At 46.9% G+C, this 18,817-nt stretch overlaps 1 protein-coding gene across 1 annotated transcript in view; it reads left to right on the top strand.

Annotated features, from left to right (window-relative positions):
* Positions 1 to 18,817, top strand: part of ADD2 (adducin 2) — a 95,949-nt gene that overhangs the window by 55,827 nt on the left and 21,305 nt on the right. The window contains 6 exon segments of the mRNA XM_032497765.1: positions 4,541 to 4,692; positions 5,143 to 5,223; positions 8,718 to 8,867; positions 10,238 to 10,381; positions 12,357 to 12,455; positions 16,895 to 17,071. Coding sequence (XP_032353656.1) covers positions 4,541 to 4,692; positions 5,143 to 5,223; positions 8,718 to 8,867; positions 10,238 to 10,381; positions 12,357 to 12,455; positions 16,895 to 17,071 — 803 coding nt within the window.

Genomic DNA, 18,817 nt, shown 5'->3' with positions numbered 1-18,817 from the left:
TTCATATGCTTTTTCATTATAGGTTACTACAAGATACTGAATATAGTTCCCTGTGCTATACAGAAGAAACTTATATATCTATTTTATATACAGTAGTTAGTATCTGCAAATCTCAAACTCCCAACTTATCCCTTCCCCCTGGTAACTAAAAGTTTATTTTCTATGTCTGTGAGTCTGTTTCTGCTTTGTAAATAAGTTCATTTGTGTCTTTTTCTGGGTATAGCTGTTATCTAGGGAAATCGTTGCATATATACGTGCTTTTAAACTAGCCCCTTATGGAACTCTTAAATTCTAACATCCTCTCAATTCGTTTGGGTTTTGTATATAGAAAAATCACACGATCGGCAAATAATGGTCATTTTGCATCCTTCATTCCAGTATTTACTTTTTTGGTTTATTTTTCCAGCTTTCTGATTACATTCATTAGAGCTCTCCGAACAGTGTTTAATAATAGATTAGCGGCTCATCACCCTTATCTTGTTTCTGACTTTAATGGAAATTCTTTTACCACAGGAGTTTGAGATAGTTATTCTTTATCATGTTGAAGAAATATCTTTTTATTCTAGTTCAGTATGGGTTTTTCTCAGAAATGGATATTGAATTTTATAAAATGCATTTGGGCATTTATTGAGTTTTCTTTACTTGAACTATTGATGTGATGAATTGTATTAATAGATTTTTGAATATTGAACTCTTTTTTTCACTCCTGAAATAAATCATTTTTGGTTTTGATGCATTCTTTTGATAATAGTCTACTGGATTTGATTAGCTGGAATTTTATTAACTTTTACACCCATATTCACACATGATAAAAAGCAGTTCTCTTGGGGAACCTTCATTTAGTGTTGGTACTAAGGCTATAATTTCCTACAATGAATCAGGGTGATCCCCACCCACTCTTTTATTTGCCCTGGTGGTGTTTAAATTAGATAAGAAGTCTTTGCTCATTGAAGATTTATTTTTCACTTATAAAGCCATCCAAATCTGGAATATTTTTGATAACTTTTTTTTTTCTCAGTTTCATCTAAAGTTCTTTGAAATTTTATTTTGCTGCTGCTTGGGGAAATTTTCGTCATATACTTTATATAAAATAATCTATTTCATGAGGCTTTAAAAATAACTAGAGTGATTTACAATATTATTTTTGTCATTTAAACTTTGTGTTGTGAATGAGATGACATCCCATTCTCATTCTTGGTGCCATGTATTCCCAGTTCCTCTTTATTGACCAATCCAAAGGTTGATTTATTCATAGATCGTCTCATGGAAGCCAATTCTTGAACTTACATATTGGTTCCACTAATTTTCTTATTTCCCAATTCATTGATTTTGTTTTTCTATTCATTCATTCTTTTCCATAACTTTTCTTTGGTTTATTTTATTATTTATATTTTTTCTACAATAGAATAAAATGGATTTCATTTATTTTCCTATTTAATTCAACAATAAAGACATTTAAAGCTATGAATTTTTTTTCTCTGAGGATAAATTTGGTCTTACTCTGTAAATTTTGATTTCCTTTATTGTTAATTTCTAGTTTGCAGTTGCTGTTTTGGTTTTATTTTTATTCTAAAATAAAATAAACACACTCTGGGAGTGTGTTTTCTCATTTCCAAATGGTGAAATTTGTAGTCTTTTAAGGGTTTGTTACTAACATCTAGTCTTGTTGCATTACGTTTAGAAAATGTAGCCTATTTAATGTGTGTGTTGCAGATTTATTGAGATTTTCTTTGTGGCCTAATAACATATTTAAATGATACATGGATGTAGGCTGTGTCTCTGGGCATAGTATTTAATCTATATCTTCATTTATAGTTTTAGATTTTATAAAAAATGAAAGTTGTGTTGTCTCCCACTGTGTTTGATTTCTGTTCATTTCTCTCTGAATTTCTGATAGCTTTTGCTTTGTGTATCTTGACGAAATGCTTTTCAAAATGTAAGTGTTCTTTATAGCTATATAGCTTCATTGTGGATTATGCCTTTAATCCATATAAAATGACCTACAAAATGGCCCTTTTCTATCCAAAATCATATTGTTTTCCCTGACTTTTACTTTGATAATATTATGGCCTCTGTTTTGGTTTGTTTTTATTTGCCTGGCATCCTTTTGTGTGGTCCCTTTATTTACCTGTTTTCTGTCACTCTGCTTCAGTGTTTGTTTTTTATGTTTCCAATAATATTATCTTTTCATGTCTCTTGCTGTAGCAGAGAAATCTGAAACTTTCTACTATTGGCTTCTTTGTATGTAACCAATTTTTTTCTAGATGCTTGTGGATTTTCCCCCTTACCTTGTATTTCAGGAATGTAGTCAAGAAGCATGTAATTGTAGGTTTTTTCTTTTAATGGACTTCTCCCCCTGGAATACACTAAGTTCTTATAGTTTATATATATAGGGTTTTTGCTTTTTTTTTTTTTTTAGTTCAGGAATTTTTTCTTCTATCGTATCAATACTGATAACTTACAGCCAGGCTCTCTGGTCTTTGTCTCCTGTATCTATCACATTTTTTCTCATCATTTCATGACTCTGACCTTATACTCTTCTTTTTGAGAGAGAAATAGGGCTGACGAGCATTCCCATTGCCTCGCTGATCAGCATCTCAGAAAGACAGTTGGATGCCTGAAAATGTGACTGGTGCACACCAGGGTGTTTGAGTTGGGGAATGTGGAGACAGGAAGTTCCAAGTGTCATGAGTTCAGGCCCGGATAGGTTGTTCTTTGTCCAGCTCCATTTGCCTTAGAATTTGTTTGTTTTCTTTTCCCCCCTATATAGTGAGTTCTTCGGTCAGCTTTCAGGGGTTTTGATGACTTTTCATCTTTTTCTGTGTTTTCTTAGGTACTTTGAAATAATGGCTCAGTTAGATCTGTGTCGTAAATGTGGTGCTGAGCCATCCTAGCTTTAGTGAGGCTGGTCAGAATAAGCATTATTTCTATGAATAGGTCTCTTCTGGGCCTGTGGGTGGGGTAATCTTTTTAGGGAAGCTCCACAGGGTTGGGGAGGGAGACTCTTTGATATGGGACACAGAGAACACGACAGACTGAGTGTTTCTAGACCTGTTCCGGCCCCCTGGCCATCTCTGGGACTCCATAGCTATTTCTAAGAGAAGGATTCAAAGAGCTCTTGAGTCTGAAGACCCTCCCAACAGCAGCCCCCACCCCCACCCCTGCCTGGCTTTGCCTGGGAGCCTTATGCTTTTAATATGCCTCCCTTTTTGCTGCCGGGGTGAAGCAAAGAGGTAATTACTTGTTTGGGGAACTAGAGAGGAGGCAGGGATCCCAGACTGGTGAATTTGAACTCGAAATCCTTAACTGTGGGGTTTTGTTACTGCTCTTCTTGCCAGATCAGCCGAGCCTTTGGACCACTTCCGTCCCTGTCAACTTCATGTACTGGACGTATGCCCTGGAGGTGTACCACTGCTGGTGGGCATGGGCCCCCTGGGTGCACCTTCCTGACATGGGGTGTTCGGGACTTGCTCTGCTGGCTTTATGCACCCAGTCCACCTGCATATTCACAGACCATCTCATCATTTCAACTAATGGCAAACCTGATACAGGACATACATCACACGGTGTAGCAGTGAGGTTTATGGAGATGGTGGGAGCTTCCGAAGAGCATTTAAATCCATTAAAGGCTTTAGTGGGATGCTGGGAGAGGCAGCATCAGGAGGCTCCCAACCAGACATCATTTTCAGCCAGAACCCTTTCCTATTGATTCTTTTATTGTCTCCTAGACACTGACTGATCAGAGTGCTGGGGCTCAGATGCCCTCCTCTGCCTTCCTGAGACACGTAGGCAGTGGTCATCATGGTTAGTGGGACAGACTGGGCATCACCTCCTAGACCCTTTGGGTGCCCTGAGCATAAGACTGTCACACCCTCTAGGCCCATTTCCATATTACTTCCACATCCCCCTCACATGCCCAGAAGGAACCATAAATAACCAAGGGATTACACATTCAGAGGGGAACAGACGTGGCCCGCCAAGGCCTCCAGCCCTTCAGCCAACCATGGCCACACTGACTTCTAGAAGTTTCTAACTTGTCAAAAAAATTGAGGAATTGACTTCCTGTCTGACTTGGCTTTCTGTTTGCCTTGTTTCCCAATCAGAGAAAGGGTCATCTTACACAGTACAGTCAAAACAAAATGATAATAGTAGGCCTAATGATTAGTAACTACTTCTTTGAAGCTAACTAGTGAAATGTCTCCATATTTCTACTCAAAAATTTATTTATACTTTTATTCAATGTCCATCTTAAAATTTATAGCAAGCTTGGCACTGTGAGAACCTTTCATTCAGTGGCCTGAGTCTTGTCGTGATTTTCGACCAAAAGCAATGCCATTTTTATCTGAATGAGCAGAGGACTTCCTTAGGCACAATTTCATGGATTTTCCTCCCTGGGGTCAGGGTCAAAGAATGTTTAATTCCATGCCTACGGGAGTCTCTGTGCAGTGACAGTTCCAGTGGGAATTTGGAGAGGACCAGGGCAAAGAAGAGGAGGGCAGACGGGAACCCCTGACCTGCAAGCTGCCCTGTCTTCCCACAGGCTTCTCCATGATGACCCCCATCAATGACCTCCACACAGCCGACTCCTTGAACCTGGCCAAGGGGGAGCGGCTCATGCGGTGCAAAATTAGCAGCGTCTACCGCCTCCTGGACCTCTATGGCTGGGCCCAACTGAGTGACACCTATGTCACGGTGAGGAGAGCGTCTGGGAGTGGGGTGGGGCACTGCGTGTGGCCCCTGCAAAATCCGAAGGCAGAACTCCCGACCTTGGCATGGCTGTGGTACTTCTGGTGGCCTGTGGCCGAAATTCAATGAGCCCCTCCAAGGTTTCTAACCACTGCGCTTACCTGAAATCGATAACCTGCCTAGGGGGCACTTCTCTGGATGAGGAGCCAGGAATTTCTGGATCCTAATTCTAGAGCTACACTTGGCCACTGGGAGATTCCTCTTGTAGCTCCATTTCCCCAGCTTCAAGTAAAGACGGAGTCATCTTCATCTCTCATGGGCCAGGAGGAGATAAGGGTTCTTGGTGGGGGGAGATTTGGGTACAGTAGATTTAGAGGAAGTGGGGATTCAAGTAGTGTGTCCTTGGAAATGACCCCTCTCCCTCTTTGCTGCTGAGAACACGTGTCTTTCCTCCAGCTGAGAGTCAGCAAGGAGCAGGACCACTTCCTGATCAGCCCTAAGGGAGTTTCTTGCAGCGAAGTCACAGCATCCAGCCTGGTGAGTAGTCTGGCATCTCACCACACATTTCTCATTGAAATGACAGTACCCTCTCTGCTCCAGGCTAGCTACTGCCATGCTGTCCTTCAAGCAGTTTGCAATCTGGTGGGACAGAGGAGTCCCATGGACACCAAAACAGACTCAGTGCTCAGAGCATGATGAGACCAAGAGACCAAATGTGAGATGCAGGCAGCAAGCACAGTAGGAAGGAGAGGGGAGAAGAGATGGGCCTGGAGACCTCTGGGCCTGGGATGGGACCACAAAGGCTGGGAGCTGGGAAGCCTTCCTGGTTGGGGCTGTACATTGCAACAACAGCCGGTGCTTTGTCCCAAAGCAGTGCAAGACTCTTCTAGTGCCGGTGCTGAGCGAGATAGCTTCTGGGTCTCCTCCTGCTCCTTTTAGGTGTGGTAGGAAGAAACTTCCGGCATCAGTTTCTTTCAGGAGAGATTTCGGGGTTGGGGGGAGGGAAGCAGTAGAAGGGACTGTCTTAGAAGCAGAAGAGACCCAGTGTCTCTTAGATGCATGGGCTGTGGCTGCTTGATCGTGTGCTTGGGAGCGGAGAATGCCACCTGTGGCCTCTGCCGGGCATGAGACACACTCATGAGCCCAGGTTGAGTCCAGGTACTCAGTTAAAAAAAGCAGGCTGACGATGTCTCAGAGTATCTGGGCAGGGCAGGATCAGGAGGACGGGCCAGGCCACTTTACAGGCAGGAGAGGACACTGGTGCCCAGGGAGGGTACGTGACTTGCATAGGGCCACCCAAGGCGGTCATGGCCGAGTCAGACAGGGACCACAGACACAAGGATGGCCCAGGCTCTGTCTTTAAGGCATCCATGGTCTGGAGAGGGAGACAAGCGAGGCAATCAGTGATTAAACTCTGAGTGAAGAATGCTCCAAGGCAGACTAGAGATGATATAAGCTTGGGGAGCCTGGAGAGGGGTGCCAAGCCCAGTGGATGCTGTAGGAGGTGGAGGGGATGAAGGAGGAGCTTCTAGGTTGAAACTGTGGTGAAGATGCAGAGTTCTCAGTAGCCCAGGGTATAAGCGGACATAGACCAGGGCTCAGGGAGGAGCTGGGCAGAGGCGATGGTGCCCTCGGCAGGAGCACACCAAGGCCGATGCTCGCCAGATCCTGGTGCACCTGAGGACAGGCGGGTGGCTGAATCTGGCTCACATATTCTGTCTGGAGCTGAGGCTGGGAAGGAGAGAGGGACTAGGAAATCGATGGCATTTAGGCTTTACTCTGCTGGGCACACAGAGCCTTGGAAGCATCATGAGGCAGGCGAGTGGTGCGATCAGGTTCCCGTTGGAGAAATTGCATTCAGACAGCTGTGTGGAGGCAAACCATCCTTGGGACAACCCGCAGGGGCTGTTACAATGATCTGGGAAGGAAATTCTGGGCCAGCAGTCTTAGGGGGCCTGGTGAAGCCCCGTTGGGGGTGTGGGATTGAATTTGAGAGCTGGTGGGACATTGAGGAGAGAGGTCAGCTGGCATTTGGTCATCCTAGGTTCAGAAGAGATCTGACCTAGAGATACAGGTTTACTAGCCATGGGCATGAGATGTTCATGACATGTGTAGACGCTGGGCTGCTCTGTCTAGTTGTGCAGCTCACGCACTGCACAAGGGAGCCTGGCTGGTAGGGTGGAGGAGGGGAGGATGAAATCCCAACCTGCGCTCCACTGTAAGCTTGTCCTGGGTACTGGGCTGCTTGTTCACATTTGCTCAGTGGCAACATCCATACACCAAGCCCCGTGGCCCCGGGGCCATCCGCAAGGCAGGGTACCGTTTGCCCACTGGACAAAGGCACTGCATGGGATAGTGCTGTCCTATTAGGCTGGAGAGATTCTTGAGTGACAACAGATCCCACATCCAAGGCTGAGATAAGGAACACATGAGATCAGAGAGAGGTGATCCGAGAGGGGGGTGTCTGAGTGGGCCACACAGCAGAGGGGCTGGGTGAGCTGGACCGAAGGGAAACCAGGGTCTGCATCAGACCCTCGCTTGTTTAAGCACCAGAGACAGGAGGGTTGCTGCCGCTTTCAGGGGTCAGGCCACTTGGAAGTCATGTTCATCCTGTAACATTCACTTAAAATAGAATTTTGAGAGAGCGGGTTTGCTGGGCATCTTACGCTTCTGCTTAAGCCACTGCTGTCGGTAGCCCGTTCCTTCCTTTGGCCCCATCTCGTCTGCCCGGCTGCTGGGCTGGGCGGGGGGGGGGTGGACGTGTGTGGAACTGCCCTGTGTGCTGCCTTCAGGATGTACAGGTGCTGCAGGTTAAGGGTCAAAGCTGTTGTGATTTTTAGAAACTAAAATCCGGCTTGTTAACGTCCAGCAAATGCCTCTAGTCAATACAGCTAATTACCTACCGCTGCCGGGAGACTGCAGTGCAGTGGGGGGCAGGAAGCGTGTTCAGCCCGAGGGTGTTTAGAGTGGGGGGTGCTGTCTGAGCATTTGGGTTGTCTTGGTGATTTGGGGGAGGAGCCTAAGAAGGAGGCATTGGATAGGCACTGTCAGCTGCCAGACACCGGACCGTCCTATGGGGGAGGGGGATGCGGAGCGAGGCTGAAGCTGCCGTTGGTACCGCAGTGGCAACAGTGAGTGTGTCCTGTTAGCCGGGAGGAAGCGTGGGTCATTTTTGCCTTTGACATGATTAAAGAGTGACTTTTGTCTGGCTGTGTCACAGTCCAAAGAGGTCCTCTCCGATGGGGATGTTCTGTGAGACTGTTCATGTTAAGTCTGGAGCGCTGTGGCTTAACTGTGTGCCAGGCCAGCCACAGCCACCAGCAGCAGCAGCTCGCGCATGCGCACACGCACACGCACACACACACACGGGCGTGTGAGTTTTAACCATGACACCCACTCGCCCCTTGGAGTCAAAAGCAGATGATAAGACCAGTGAGTGACTACTTTCCATTTGTCTTTTAAGAACTAACTTTCAGGCAACTCGTAAATGGGTGTTCATTATGCTAGTCCTGTTACATTGGTGTATGAGCTAAACTTTTTTCAAAATAAAAATTAAAAGGAAAAGGCTCAGTTTCAATGCCACTTCCTCTGGGAAGGCTTCTCTGCACCCTCTGGTCTCCAGGCATTAAAGACTCGTCCTATCTGCTTCTGGGGAAGTCTGTGAATGACTCTCTGCTCCCACTTTGCTGCTCCAAGTGTGGTCCGTGGTCCCGCAGCAGCGGTGTCACTGGGAACTTGTTAGAAATGCGGACTCTCTGGCCGTTCTTGGCCTGCTGAATCCGAATTTGACAGGGTCTCCAGGTGATTCTTAGGTACAGTAAAGTTTGAGAAACTCTGCTCTGGCATTTTTCGTGCTGAATTATCACCCACCAGCCCGTGTGCTCACTCTGAGGGCGAGGTGGTGTCTCTTGTCCCCACCCCAAGCACAGGCATTGCCCCGGGTGAGGTGGGTGGGCGTGTGCCCGGGGGAAGGGAGTGAGGGGCCCCTGCCTGCCGGTGGCCGGAAGTGTCTTCCCCTCCCCTCCGCCCAGATCAAGGTGAACATCCTGGGAGAGGTGGTGGAGAAGGGCAGCAGCTGCTTCCCAGTGGACACCACGGGCTTCTGCCTGCACTCGGCCATCTACGCCGCCAGACCCGACGTACGCTGCATCATCCACCTGCACACTCCGGCCACCGCGGCGGTGAGTGTCCTCTCTTCAGCCAGCATTTCAGTCCCCAAGGCCAGCGGTCGACCCCAGCACCTGTCTCTCTGAGGGTCTCCCTGAGGCTCCCCTGCCAAGCTAGTACCAATCTCCCCATTTAAAACAGTTCTGGAAAGATTTCCTGGAAATCAGGCCAGGGTGAGGAGAGGGAACACTCAATGTGGGAACCTCCTCTCCTCCATTTTTCTAACTCTGAAAGTCTCAGTCGGGGGAGAACATGTAAAGATGTGCAATGTTCCTCCAGCGCACCCCCCACCTGCTGCGTACCCAAACTGGTACCCCTGACCTCGGTGAGGGCGACCCCTGCGTCTCTGCTTAGGTCAGCCTGGCACCAGATTTTGATAGAAGATCAGATGGTGGGAACCTGCCCTGTGCCCACTTTTTGCTGCCTGGGGTGGGCTGAGAGCTGGGGACAGGAGCAAGGAGAACGGGGAGAGGGTATGAGGAAGACCCTCAAGGAGCAGGTTGTACCCCAGAGGTCTCTGGGAATTTCTCATGTCTACCTTAGATGCTGCAATGCACTTGGAAAGACAGCAGACACCCAGTCTGCACGTTCCCTCAACCCTCACTCCACCTTACTGACGCCCAGGCCACTCACCTACAGAGGCAGAACAGACCTGTCACTGGCTTGTGGTTTTCTCTGCAAAGCATGCTGATTATGAACACTCAGACCTTCCAGAATTTGGACTAAGACTGGACGATATATTTGTGCCTAGGGTTCATTTCTGCAGAGCCCGGCTTCCATGTGGGGCAGGATGAGTGAAAGAGGGCGAGAGGCTCTCCTGACCTCTCCATGCACCTTGCTTTTAATAAAAGGCAGGACTTGGGACGTGAGGATGACAGGCTGGGTTTTATCTCTGTTCCCTGGTACTTGCATTGCCCCATTGCTCGTGACATGGGGCTTCTCAGTGGGCCTCCCTGTCAGTGAGGAGGCGTGGCTGTTTCTGCACTGACCGCAAAGCTGAGGGTCTCAGCCGACTCACCCCAGGGACCCTGGACCCTGCTTCACCCCAGCCTGGTGCCAACTCTGCCAGCCCTGCCTTGTCCCGGGTCCTAGGGCAAGAGCCAAGCAGAGGTGGGCAGCAGCACACTGTCCCTCGACGGTAATCTTTGCAGCAGTTTTAGAAGGTGATGTATTGATGTGGCTGCTGTGAAAACTATGATGAAAAGACATTAGAGGAAGCAGCAAGAAAGCAAGAGCTGGGCCAGTGGGGAGGGTGTTCATTTCTCCTGTGCTTCCTCCCTTGCCCCACCCGTCCCCACATAGAACTTGACCGTGCCCTCTGAGGAACGGCTGTGACAGGGGCGGGGGGACCTGCAGTGCTAATTGTTCCATCGTGTCCCTAAAGGTGTCAGCCATGAAGTGGGGCCTCCTGCCTGTGTCCCACAACGCCCTGCTGGTGGGGGACATGGCTTATTACGACTTCAATGGCGAGATGGAGCAGGAAGCTGACCGAATCAACCTGCAGAAGTGCCTTGGACCCACCTGCAAGGTGGGTTTGGCTCAGCTGTTCTGGGACGATGCTCTGGGGTGGGGTTGTCAAAAGCCAACATCGCAAAAGGGACAAATGTTCATTGGAAAATGTTTATAAGTTGCAGATAAACAACACCACCAACAAATGGAATAATAATCTTTCACTCTACCCTGAGATTTTAGTGCACACCCCCATATATAGTCACGTAGACTGACAAGACTAGGATTCTAAAATATAGTCTCCTCTTTCTCATTAGCATTGTGAGTAAACACCTTTGCGCATTATTAAATATTTTCTCCATCACTTTTAAATTATACCGCATTGCTTGAATGGCTACTCTGCCACTTACCTGAACGGTCCTCTGTGATTGGTCATTGAAAAGTTTTTCCCACCCCGCCCAATTCTCTCTTAATGTAAACAACTCTGTGATGAAAAATCCTTTCAGCTAAATCTTTGTGTGTGCTTGGGATGATTCCTTAGGCTAAATTCTGAAGGATGCACATTTAATCCATGTGCTGCCCAAGTGAACGCGAGGATGCACATTTGACAGCTCTTACTTCCTGTTCCCAAATTGCCCTCTCCTCCCATCATGACTAGTATGTGAGAATGCTGTTTCCTTACAGCATCCCCAGACTTGAGTGTTATCACTTTTTTTTTTTGCTAACTCTATAGAGATAAACAATCTCATTATTATTGTCTGATTTAAGTCTGAAGACCTATTTTATAGCAGCACATAATTACGGCGGGTCAGCTTGGTACAGGAGGTTTCAGAGCCAAGCCTGGGTTGATGGGGGCTTATCGCCTTCCTTGAAAGGCACTCACTCCCTGAGTCATTACCCACCTGAGAGTCCCCGTCTTTCATCTCCACCGCAGAGCAGAAATCCCTGCCACATTCTCTAAAGCCTCATTAGCAGTGCCAGGAGAGGTGTGACGTTCACATCTGTGAAATGCCACCAAAATTTAAGAGACGGGGTGCTCATTATCTGCAAAATCCTTCGTGGTGCAGAGTCATGGTCTCTTTCCATTTTTCTGGCTCTTGAGAGGAAAAAACTCCAGTTGTTTTCAGTCAGAGAAGATGTCGTGATTAGGCCAGGTCCCAGGTGCCGTGAGGACAGATCTGATACGTGGATCTGTGTCCCAGCTCCCAGGTGGGTATCCCCTGTGTATCATCCAGAGAGTTTTTGAGGATAAAACCAAACAAGAAGAGTTTCCAACAGGGAGGGTGCACCCGGACCTTGAGATAGATTCATCTCTGTTTTATCCCCTTTGGTGATCTGCCTGCCCCTGGCTGAGTCAGCGACATTGCAGCGACAGGGACGGCCTGGGTTCTGGTTCTGACTCTGCCCCTAGTTAGCTGGGGGACTTTCAATTTCTTTAGGCTTCTATTTCCTCATTAGTAAAACTAGTGAGTTAGATTAGAAGGTTGCTACGACCTCTTTCAGGGAACTGAAAATCTTAGAGTTGCCAGGGCCTCCTGGAATTCATAGAGACGAAACCTGAGGGCCAGGGAGGTGACCTGACTCACCTGTCTCCGCAGATCCATTTCTCAGAGGGCCGCCCCTCTAGGTTTGACTCATAAGTCGACTACGTAAATCAAAGGAGGGCAAGAGATCGCTTTGAGGTTGGACCCTCGTATTAGACAGCAAGTCATTTCATTCACTTTAACACAAACATCAGTTTTTCAGACTTCTAAGCTCTTCAGGGCCTAAAACCCTCAGGCGTTGCCCAAAGAATCCCACCAAGCTATTCAGTCTCAGTTTTAAAAAGCATCTTCAATTTCTTAAGGTGGATGCTTTAAACCTGCTTTAGAGGTTCAAAGTCATGGCAGGTGGCATTAGTTGTATGTATAGGGAGAATGAGTAAGGAATTGGAGGGGGTGGGGTATGCTCCAAGATTGGATATGGAAATTGATCTGCGTAAAATGAAAAAATTTCTCCCCCTTAACTAAAGTTTCAAGGCTTAAAGTTTTAATTGGCTGTTTACGCCTCTACAGATCCTGGTGCTAAGAAACCATGGAGTGGTTGCTCTAGGTGACACCGTCGAGGAGGCGTTTTATAAGGTCTTCCACCTGCAGGCTGCGTGTGAGATACAGGTGAGCAGGCCCAGGAATGGCTCTGATGGGGGACCGCGGGCAAAGGTGGTGGCCCCATGGGCTGCGATTTAGGGAGACCTTTGAGTGTAGCCCTCTGTAAGCCTGACCCTGTTTCTCGGCCTTGGCACCATCTTATTCTTCTACAGTTTCACACTTAGAATCAGTTTTGTAGCTTTAAAAATTTTTTTATCATTGTCTAACAACCAGTACCCAACTCTTGGGGGTCAGTGCTCAGGATGGGGAGTTGCCTGGGCTCACCAATAGGACAGTGGGAGGAACCATAACAGGGTATAAAGGTTCTTACCAGGCTGGGGGTGTACCTGTTACATCTAGCTGTGCCCCCCAGACATCACACAGGTAGGTCTTCTTTTCTTTCTTTCTTTGGAGGAGAGTAGTTTGCAAAGACTATGGATGTGGTCAAGTCCAGAAAGAGCTGTGGATAGCAGGCCAAGGTCGCGTGTTTACATGGCAAGCCTGACACCAGGGAGATCCCAAGGTGGTGTCCAGGGAGCCCCTCCTGAAGTTCTTCTAAACAGTAAAGGATGAGATAGAGGGTGGGTGGGAAGTGTCAGTGGAACTAGAAGAGTTAGTGGAGAAGCAGTACATAAACACGCATCCCGTAGTTTTATCAGATAACAACATAGCATCAGAAAAGCCAAGCACATGCTCCTTTCAGTGTAGCGAGCCGTCAGGGGTGAGGTGGGGGCTTTGCACTGCTGACTGGACTCCACCCTTCGCAGCCCTGGGCTGTGTGCCGTTGGGTTGGGGACTTGCCTTCCGCAAACCTCCATTTCCCATTTCCTCAACTGCAGACATGGGTCTCTACATAGACCTTGTGAGGATGACCTTTCAGACAAGGAGAGGTGTCGCTGATGGTGTTTTTAGGACTCAGTTGACAGAAGGGGAGGCTAGCTGCTCCAGGATGAGTCAGCTCTTTGCAGGACCCTTTTGGTGTCCCATCTGCCCTCTCCTGGTTGGTCTGGGCAGAGCAGCATCCCAGGAAGGCCTGCCCTTCATTTGGGCATTATGGGGGAAAATGCAATAGTCCCAGAAGCATCACTAGTGGAGGCTCTACAAGTGGTACCTTTCTCAGTGGCTTTTAGAGGAATATGCAGAGAGGATGGTGATGAAGAGGTGTTAGAAAAAGCGGTGTGAGACAGTCCTCACACCCCCTCCCCCATGTAATAAGACTGGCCCTGAACTCTGACCCCTGAATGACATTAGAACTTGGCAGAGCCTCTGGCATGTCCACTCTCCCTTCTCCACATCTGAACTCCGCAGAGTTCCCCATCTTCCTTCCGAAAAAGAGGCTTCCTTCTCGTGAAAAGGCTTTATCTCTTTGCAAAGATAGCCCAACCCTAGAAAATGAATGGAGAGAGGTGCCCGGGTGTCCCCAACACAGTAAAGTGCGCCTCCCCCAGACTCCAGACCCTCAGAAATGGCGTGTGCAATTTAAGCAAAGCGAGGATGGCCACCTGGCAGCTGGGGAGATGAAAGGACAGAGCTGCCAGCCACTGGCCTGACAGCCCCAGCTGCCTCTCTTGGCCCCGCCTGCCGTCACTTTCTTTTCAGTCAGGACCAGTCTGATGTGACCTTGTTGAAGCGCATCAGGCGATGGGGGTGGAGAACCCCCAGAAAAGCTCCAGTGGCTTCTTTTTTCAGCTGGTGGAGCAGGAAGGCTTCCAGAGGGAGAAATGAAGCTGGAAGGTGTGGAAGAAAAACAGGAGAGATTAGACCAAAGGTGTGGGTGGATTAAGGCAAGGAAGAGCCCAGGTACCAGCGACCTGCAGATGCTGTTGGGATTGCAGCCCCTGGACGGGTCATATCTGGTCAAATGGCCAGCACTGAGGTTCTGTTCCCATCGTGGGACTAGTTTTCTCCCTCCATAACCTTGGCCAACAACTGGTTGTGTCCGTGGTCATTTCAGTGGTTCAAGGCTAAGAGCCTATTCCATTCTCCTGGGGAACAGCCTTCTCTGCTCCCCATCAGTTTGGGGTTCCAGGAAACTGGGTCATCCTCAGCTGAGAGAGGCGGCTCCTTGCTCTGCTTACAGGCAGTTGGGGAAAATCTCAGGCAATTCTCCATCTGCTACCCATCGCCATGGAAACGGATAGGGGAAGAGGGAAGTGGGAGGAGACAGGGCTTGCAAGGATGTGGGCAATTCACTCCTCCTCCGTGAATGACCAGTCCCTAGGGGATATTGTTTCTCAGCCTTTCATGGTAAAACCTAAGAATTTATTTATCATAAATATTTATAGGGCACTCCCTATGTACCAGGTGCTATTCTAAGTGCTTTATAAATATTACCTTAAATAATCCTCATAAGGTAGATACTGCTATTTTCATATTACAGATGAGAAAACTGAGGCACAGAGAGGGTACATAGCTGCTTAGAATCACCAGCAAGTAAGTGGCAGAGCCAGGATCCAAACCCAGGCAGCCTGGTACCCAAGTCCATGTCCTAAACACTATGTTGCACTGCCTCTCATGGCAGTAAGAGTTGGTGGGAAAGGTCGGCTGACAGGCTGGGACTTATCCTCAGGGGGCTGGCACTTCAAGTTGGGGTTTTAGGGTCCTAGGGCTGAAGCCCTGACTTGACCAGATAGGGGTCCGGATGAATGAAGTAACGGATCAGCTAGCTGGGGTTTGCTGTCTTAGAGAGCGTGTTCCCGTGCACTCAGTCTCAGTGCTGGGTGTGAGGGACTTGCGAATTAGAAAACTTGGCAGCAGAGGGCAGAACGGTGACCAGTGAATGAACGTAATCAAAAGGTGGTTTCACCTCAGTGTAATCTCTGTCAACTCACTGTAACCCCTCTAACCTTTGTACAACATTACAATAGGCTGCTTTCCCAAGCAGGGAGCTGACCACCTTCTAAGGATACTGGACGAGGATTCTTATTTTTGGTGGGATGATGGAATAAACAGCCTCTAAGATCTCTACATGTGCCAGGGCGTGGAGTCATCTTTTTAAGGTCAAAAATAGAGGCTTCAGTGGGACATGTGTCTTGGATGACGAAGGCACAGAAAATGATTGTTCTTGCTGCTTCCTCTTCACAGTGATGGGGGTCACCTTGGAAAGGCTGCCTGGCTGACCTCCAGGAAGTCTCAGAGGGGCCATTTATTACACTGGTGAATTCAACACACTCTGAAGTGTGTCCAGGCTCCTCGTGGGTTCATAGACCTGTGTTTGTTGGCAAGCTCAATTAGATTCTTTTATTTCCAGTTAAAAAAAAACTGGCGCAAAAACTGGAATGCTGACAGCTTTACATAATCAGAGCAGTTCCCCCACAGTAAGGACGTTTACATTGGAATATCAAATATTGATCCGAACACTAGTGTCCTGTGCAGCGTAAGACACCGGCTTCACTGCCTAGAATACTTGGAAACCATCAGTCTCTCTGTATCTGGACTTACCTGGGAAGCCAAATCATAGCCAGTCATGTCTGAGTGGTGGACACAGGGAGTAACAGAATGTACTTTTAGATGAGCATGAAATTAGGAAATAAGATTAGTTGGATGAATGAATGTTTTTAAGATCATTCTAAAATTGCCTGCTTTATAACACACCTCTTGCCCTAAAACTCAAAGTCCATTGCCTCTAGCCACCTGTATTGTCCCCTCCCCATGGAGCCTTGACGGTGGGACCAGTGCTGTAAGTTTGTTGGTAAAAACTTCCTAACCCTGCACGGTGCCTGGCTGTGACTGCCAGCATTTCACCCGTCTCCTTTTTCTGAGCTTCCTTGACTGGCTAACGGAAGATTTTCTTCCTTTAGACCTGTTAATTCACCTCAACAGGTTCATATTTCACTGGCCTAGAAGCCAGCCTCTTTCTTTCAAGTGACTTTTTTAAAATATATATTTCAAAGAGAAAAATGCAGAGAATAATATAATACACCCAGCTATTCACCACTCAGATTTAACAAATATTTTTTAAATTAATTAATTTTTTAATGGGAATTGAACCCGGGACCTCATGCATGCTAGGCATATACTCACCACTGAGCTCCACCCCAGATTTAACAAACATTAACAGCCTTTTCCTTTGGAAGGGACAAAACATTACAGCCAAGAATTGAAGTCCCCTTTTCTCTTCCTCCCTCCTTCCCCAAATAGTCACAACATGAAGTTGGTCTGTGTCCCAGGTAATTTTTCAGTCCTCTGCATTGTTTTATTCTCAACATTTAACACTTGCTGTGTTCTCCTAAGCACTGATGTTAGGAAAAGCATCCCCTGGAAATGCTTGTGTGCCCAGCAAGTTTGGAATGGCTTTCCTCTGGAAGGAAAAGGCCAAATGCTGCTCACTTTTCCAGACATTTCTGTTTCTGATCTTCCCTGATCCCCAGTCTCTGTCACACACTGGAGCACGGGTGAGTGTGCAGGGAGGGGTGTACACACATCCGCACACATGCACACCGAGGGCTCTCTGCTCTTTGCCACAGGTGTCCGCTCTGTCCAGCGCGGGTGGCGTGGAGAACCTCATCCTTCTGGAGCAGGAGAAGCACCGGCCCCACGAGGTGGGCTCCGTGCAGTGGGCGGGGAGCACCTTCGGGCCCATGCAGAAGAGCCGGCTGGGGGAGCATGAATTCGAGGCCCTCATGAGGATGCTGGACAACCTGGTGAGGCCCCTGTCACTGTCCCTCCAGGCCAGTCAGTCCATTACAGATTAGTCCCTACCCTCGAACCAGTCAGTATGAGGCATGAGGTGGGTGTGAGAAGTGCCCGCATCACAGTTAAGTTGTTAAAGCCCTTTGATTGGCAATTTGACTCAGAATTGGCGGTCATTCAAGTAGTGGTTGAGTTTTCTCAAATGATCGCTTTTGCCAGCTCCTCTCTCAGGGCTGGAGCTCATCAGGCCTGCACGGTGCTCTTTGGAGAAGGGGTAAGAAGTTCCTGGTTGGTATGGGAGGTAATAATCTAGTAAAACTCAGAACCACAGAGCTTCTCTCATATTGCGGCTTGGTTCCCTCCTCTTCTGTAGTTAGTTCCTCCTTTCTTTCTAATCTCATGACTTTAAGGCAGAAAACACACAATACCACTCATTTCCTTATTCCTGGTGAGCAGCATTATAATAATATCCTAATGTAATAAGTGAATGAATCAATCATGTAAGGAGTTAACCAATATGTGTCTAGGAGTGGGCTTTAAAGGATACAGAAGAGTTATGAGACATCCTTCCTTCTGGAGCTAATAATTTAATGGATGATATGTGACGTAAACAGGAGATCATTCAAGAGCAAGAGGGAAGCACATACAATGAGGAGCAAATTGCCAGAAGAGACTATAACTTCTTAGATTGCTCAGAAAAGTGAAGGTGAAACCTGTCTTTGTGACATTTCTGTATCACCCCCCCCCCCCACCTCACTGCTGCTGCTTTGGACCCTGTCTTTACTGTGTCTAGGTCACTGCAATAATTAACCCTTTTCTTCTTGCCTCCAGTTCCTCCAGACCATTTCCGCCTGATCACCAGGCCGACCGTGAGGGTCACTTTGTAATGGTGAAAGTTACGATCCACAGTGAAAATACAACTTCCATTGACATTTTGTGTTGAGTTACCTATGCCTGACTAAGACGCCAGGACCAGATGGCTTCATGCAGAAATTCTTTCAGACCTTTAAGAAACAGACTGTACTTATGCTATGGAAACTATTGCAGAGAAGAGTGAAAGAAGGAAACCAGACCATAACAGTTAAAACACATTCAGACCAGTCTCACCTTGTCTTGATAAAAAAACACATGAAAACCAGTGAACAGTACCCAGCATAACATTAGAATAATAATGCACAATAACCAAGTGAGGGCTCACTCTTAGTACTCAAGGATGGTTTAATATTATAAATCTTTTAAATATATGTCATGATACCAATACATCAAAGGATAAGAACCTTTCTGATCACTTTAATAGCAATCAAAAGGTACTTGATAAAAATCTAATATTAATTTATAAAAATAATAGCTGTTGTGTAGGACAGGTGGCCACTTATTTAACATGATTAAAATGATTTCTTTCTCAAAACAAACACCAGTATCCTGGTGAAACACTAGAAGAATTTCCACTAAATTTTGAAATAGAACAATGATCCTGTTCTCAGCACTCTTATGAGCACTATTAATATTGTTCTGGAATAATACTGGAACTCAATCCAAGGCAGTAATGCATAAAAAAAGTAGGCATACATATTACAAAGGAAACAGAATTATTTTTCTTTTTAGTTAGTATGGTTACATGCCTATAAAGTTCAAAAGAGTCAACTGAAAAAAGTTAGAATAACGAGTGCATTTTAAAGTGGTCAATTATGAAAATGTATGCAAAAATTAGTAGCTTTTTGTGTCTTGACATAATAATAATATATTTGAAAATGTAA

The sequence above is a fragment of the Camelus ferus genome, chromosome 15, assembly GCF_009834535.1.
Source record: "Camelus ferus isolate YT-003-E chromosome 15, BCGSAC_Cfer_1.0, whole genome shotgun sequence".
Lineage (NCBI taxonomy): Eukaryota > Metazoa > Chordata > Mammalia > Artiodactyla > Camelidae > Camelus > Camelus ferus.
Note: the sequence above shows the minus strand (reverse complement) of the source record. Positions and strands in the feature narration are given on the sequence as shown.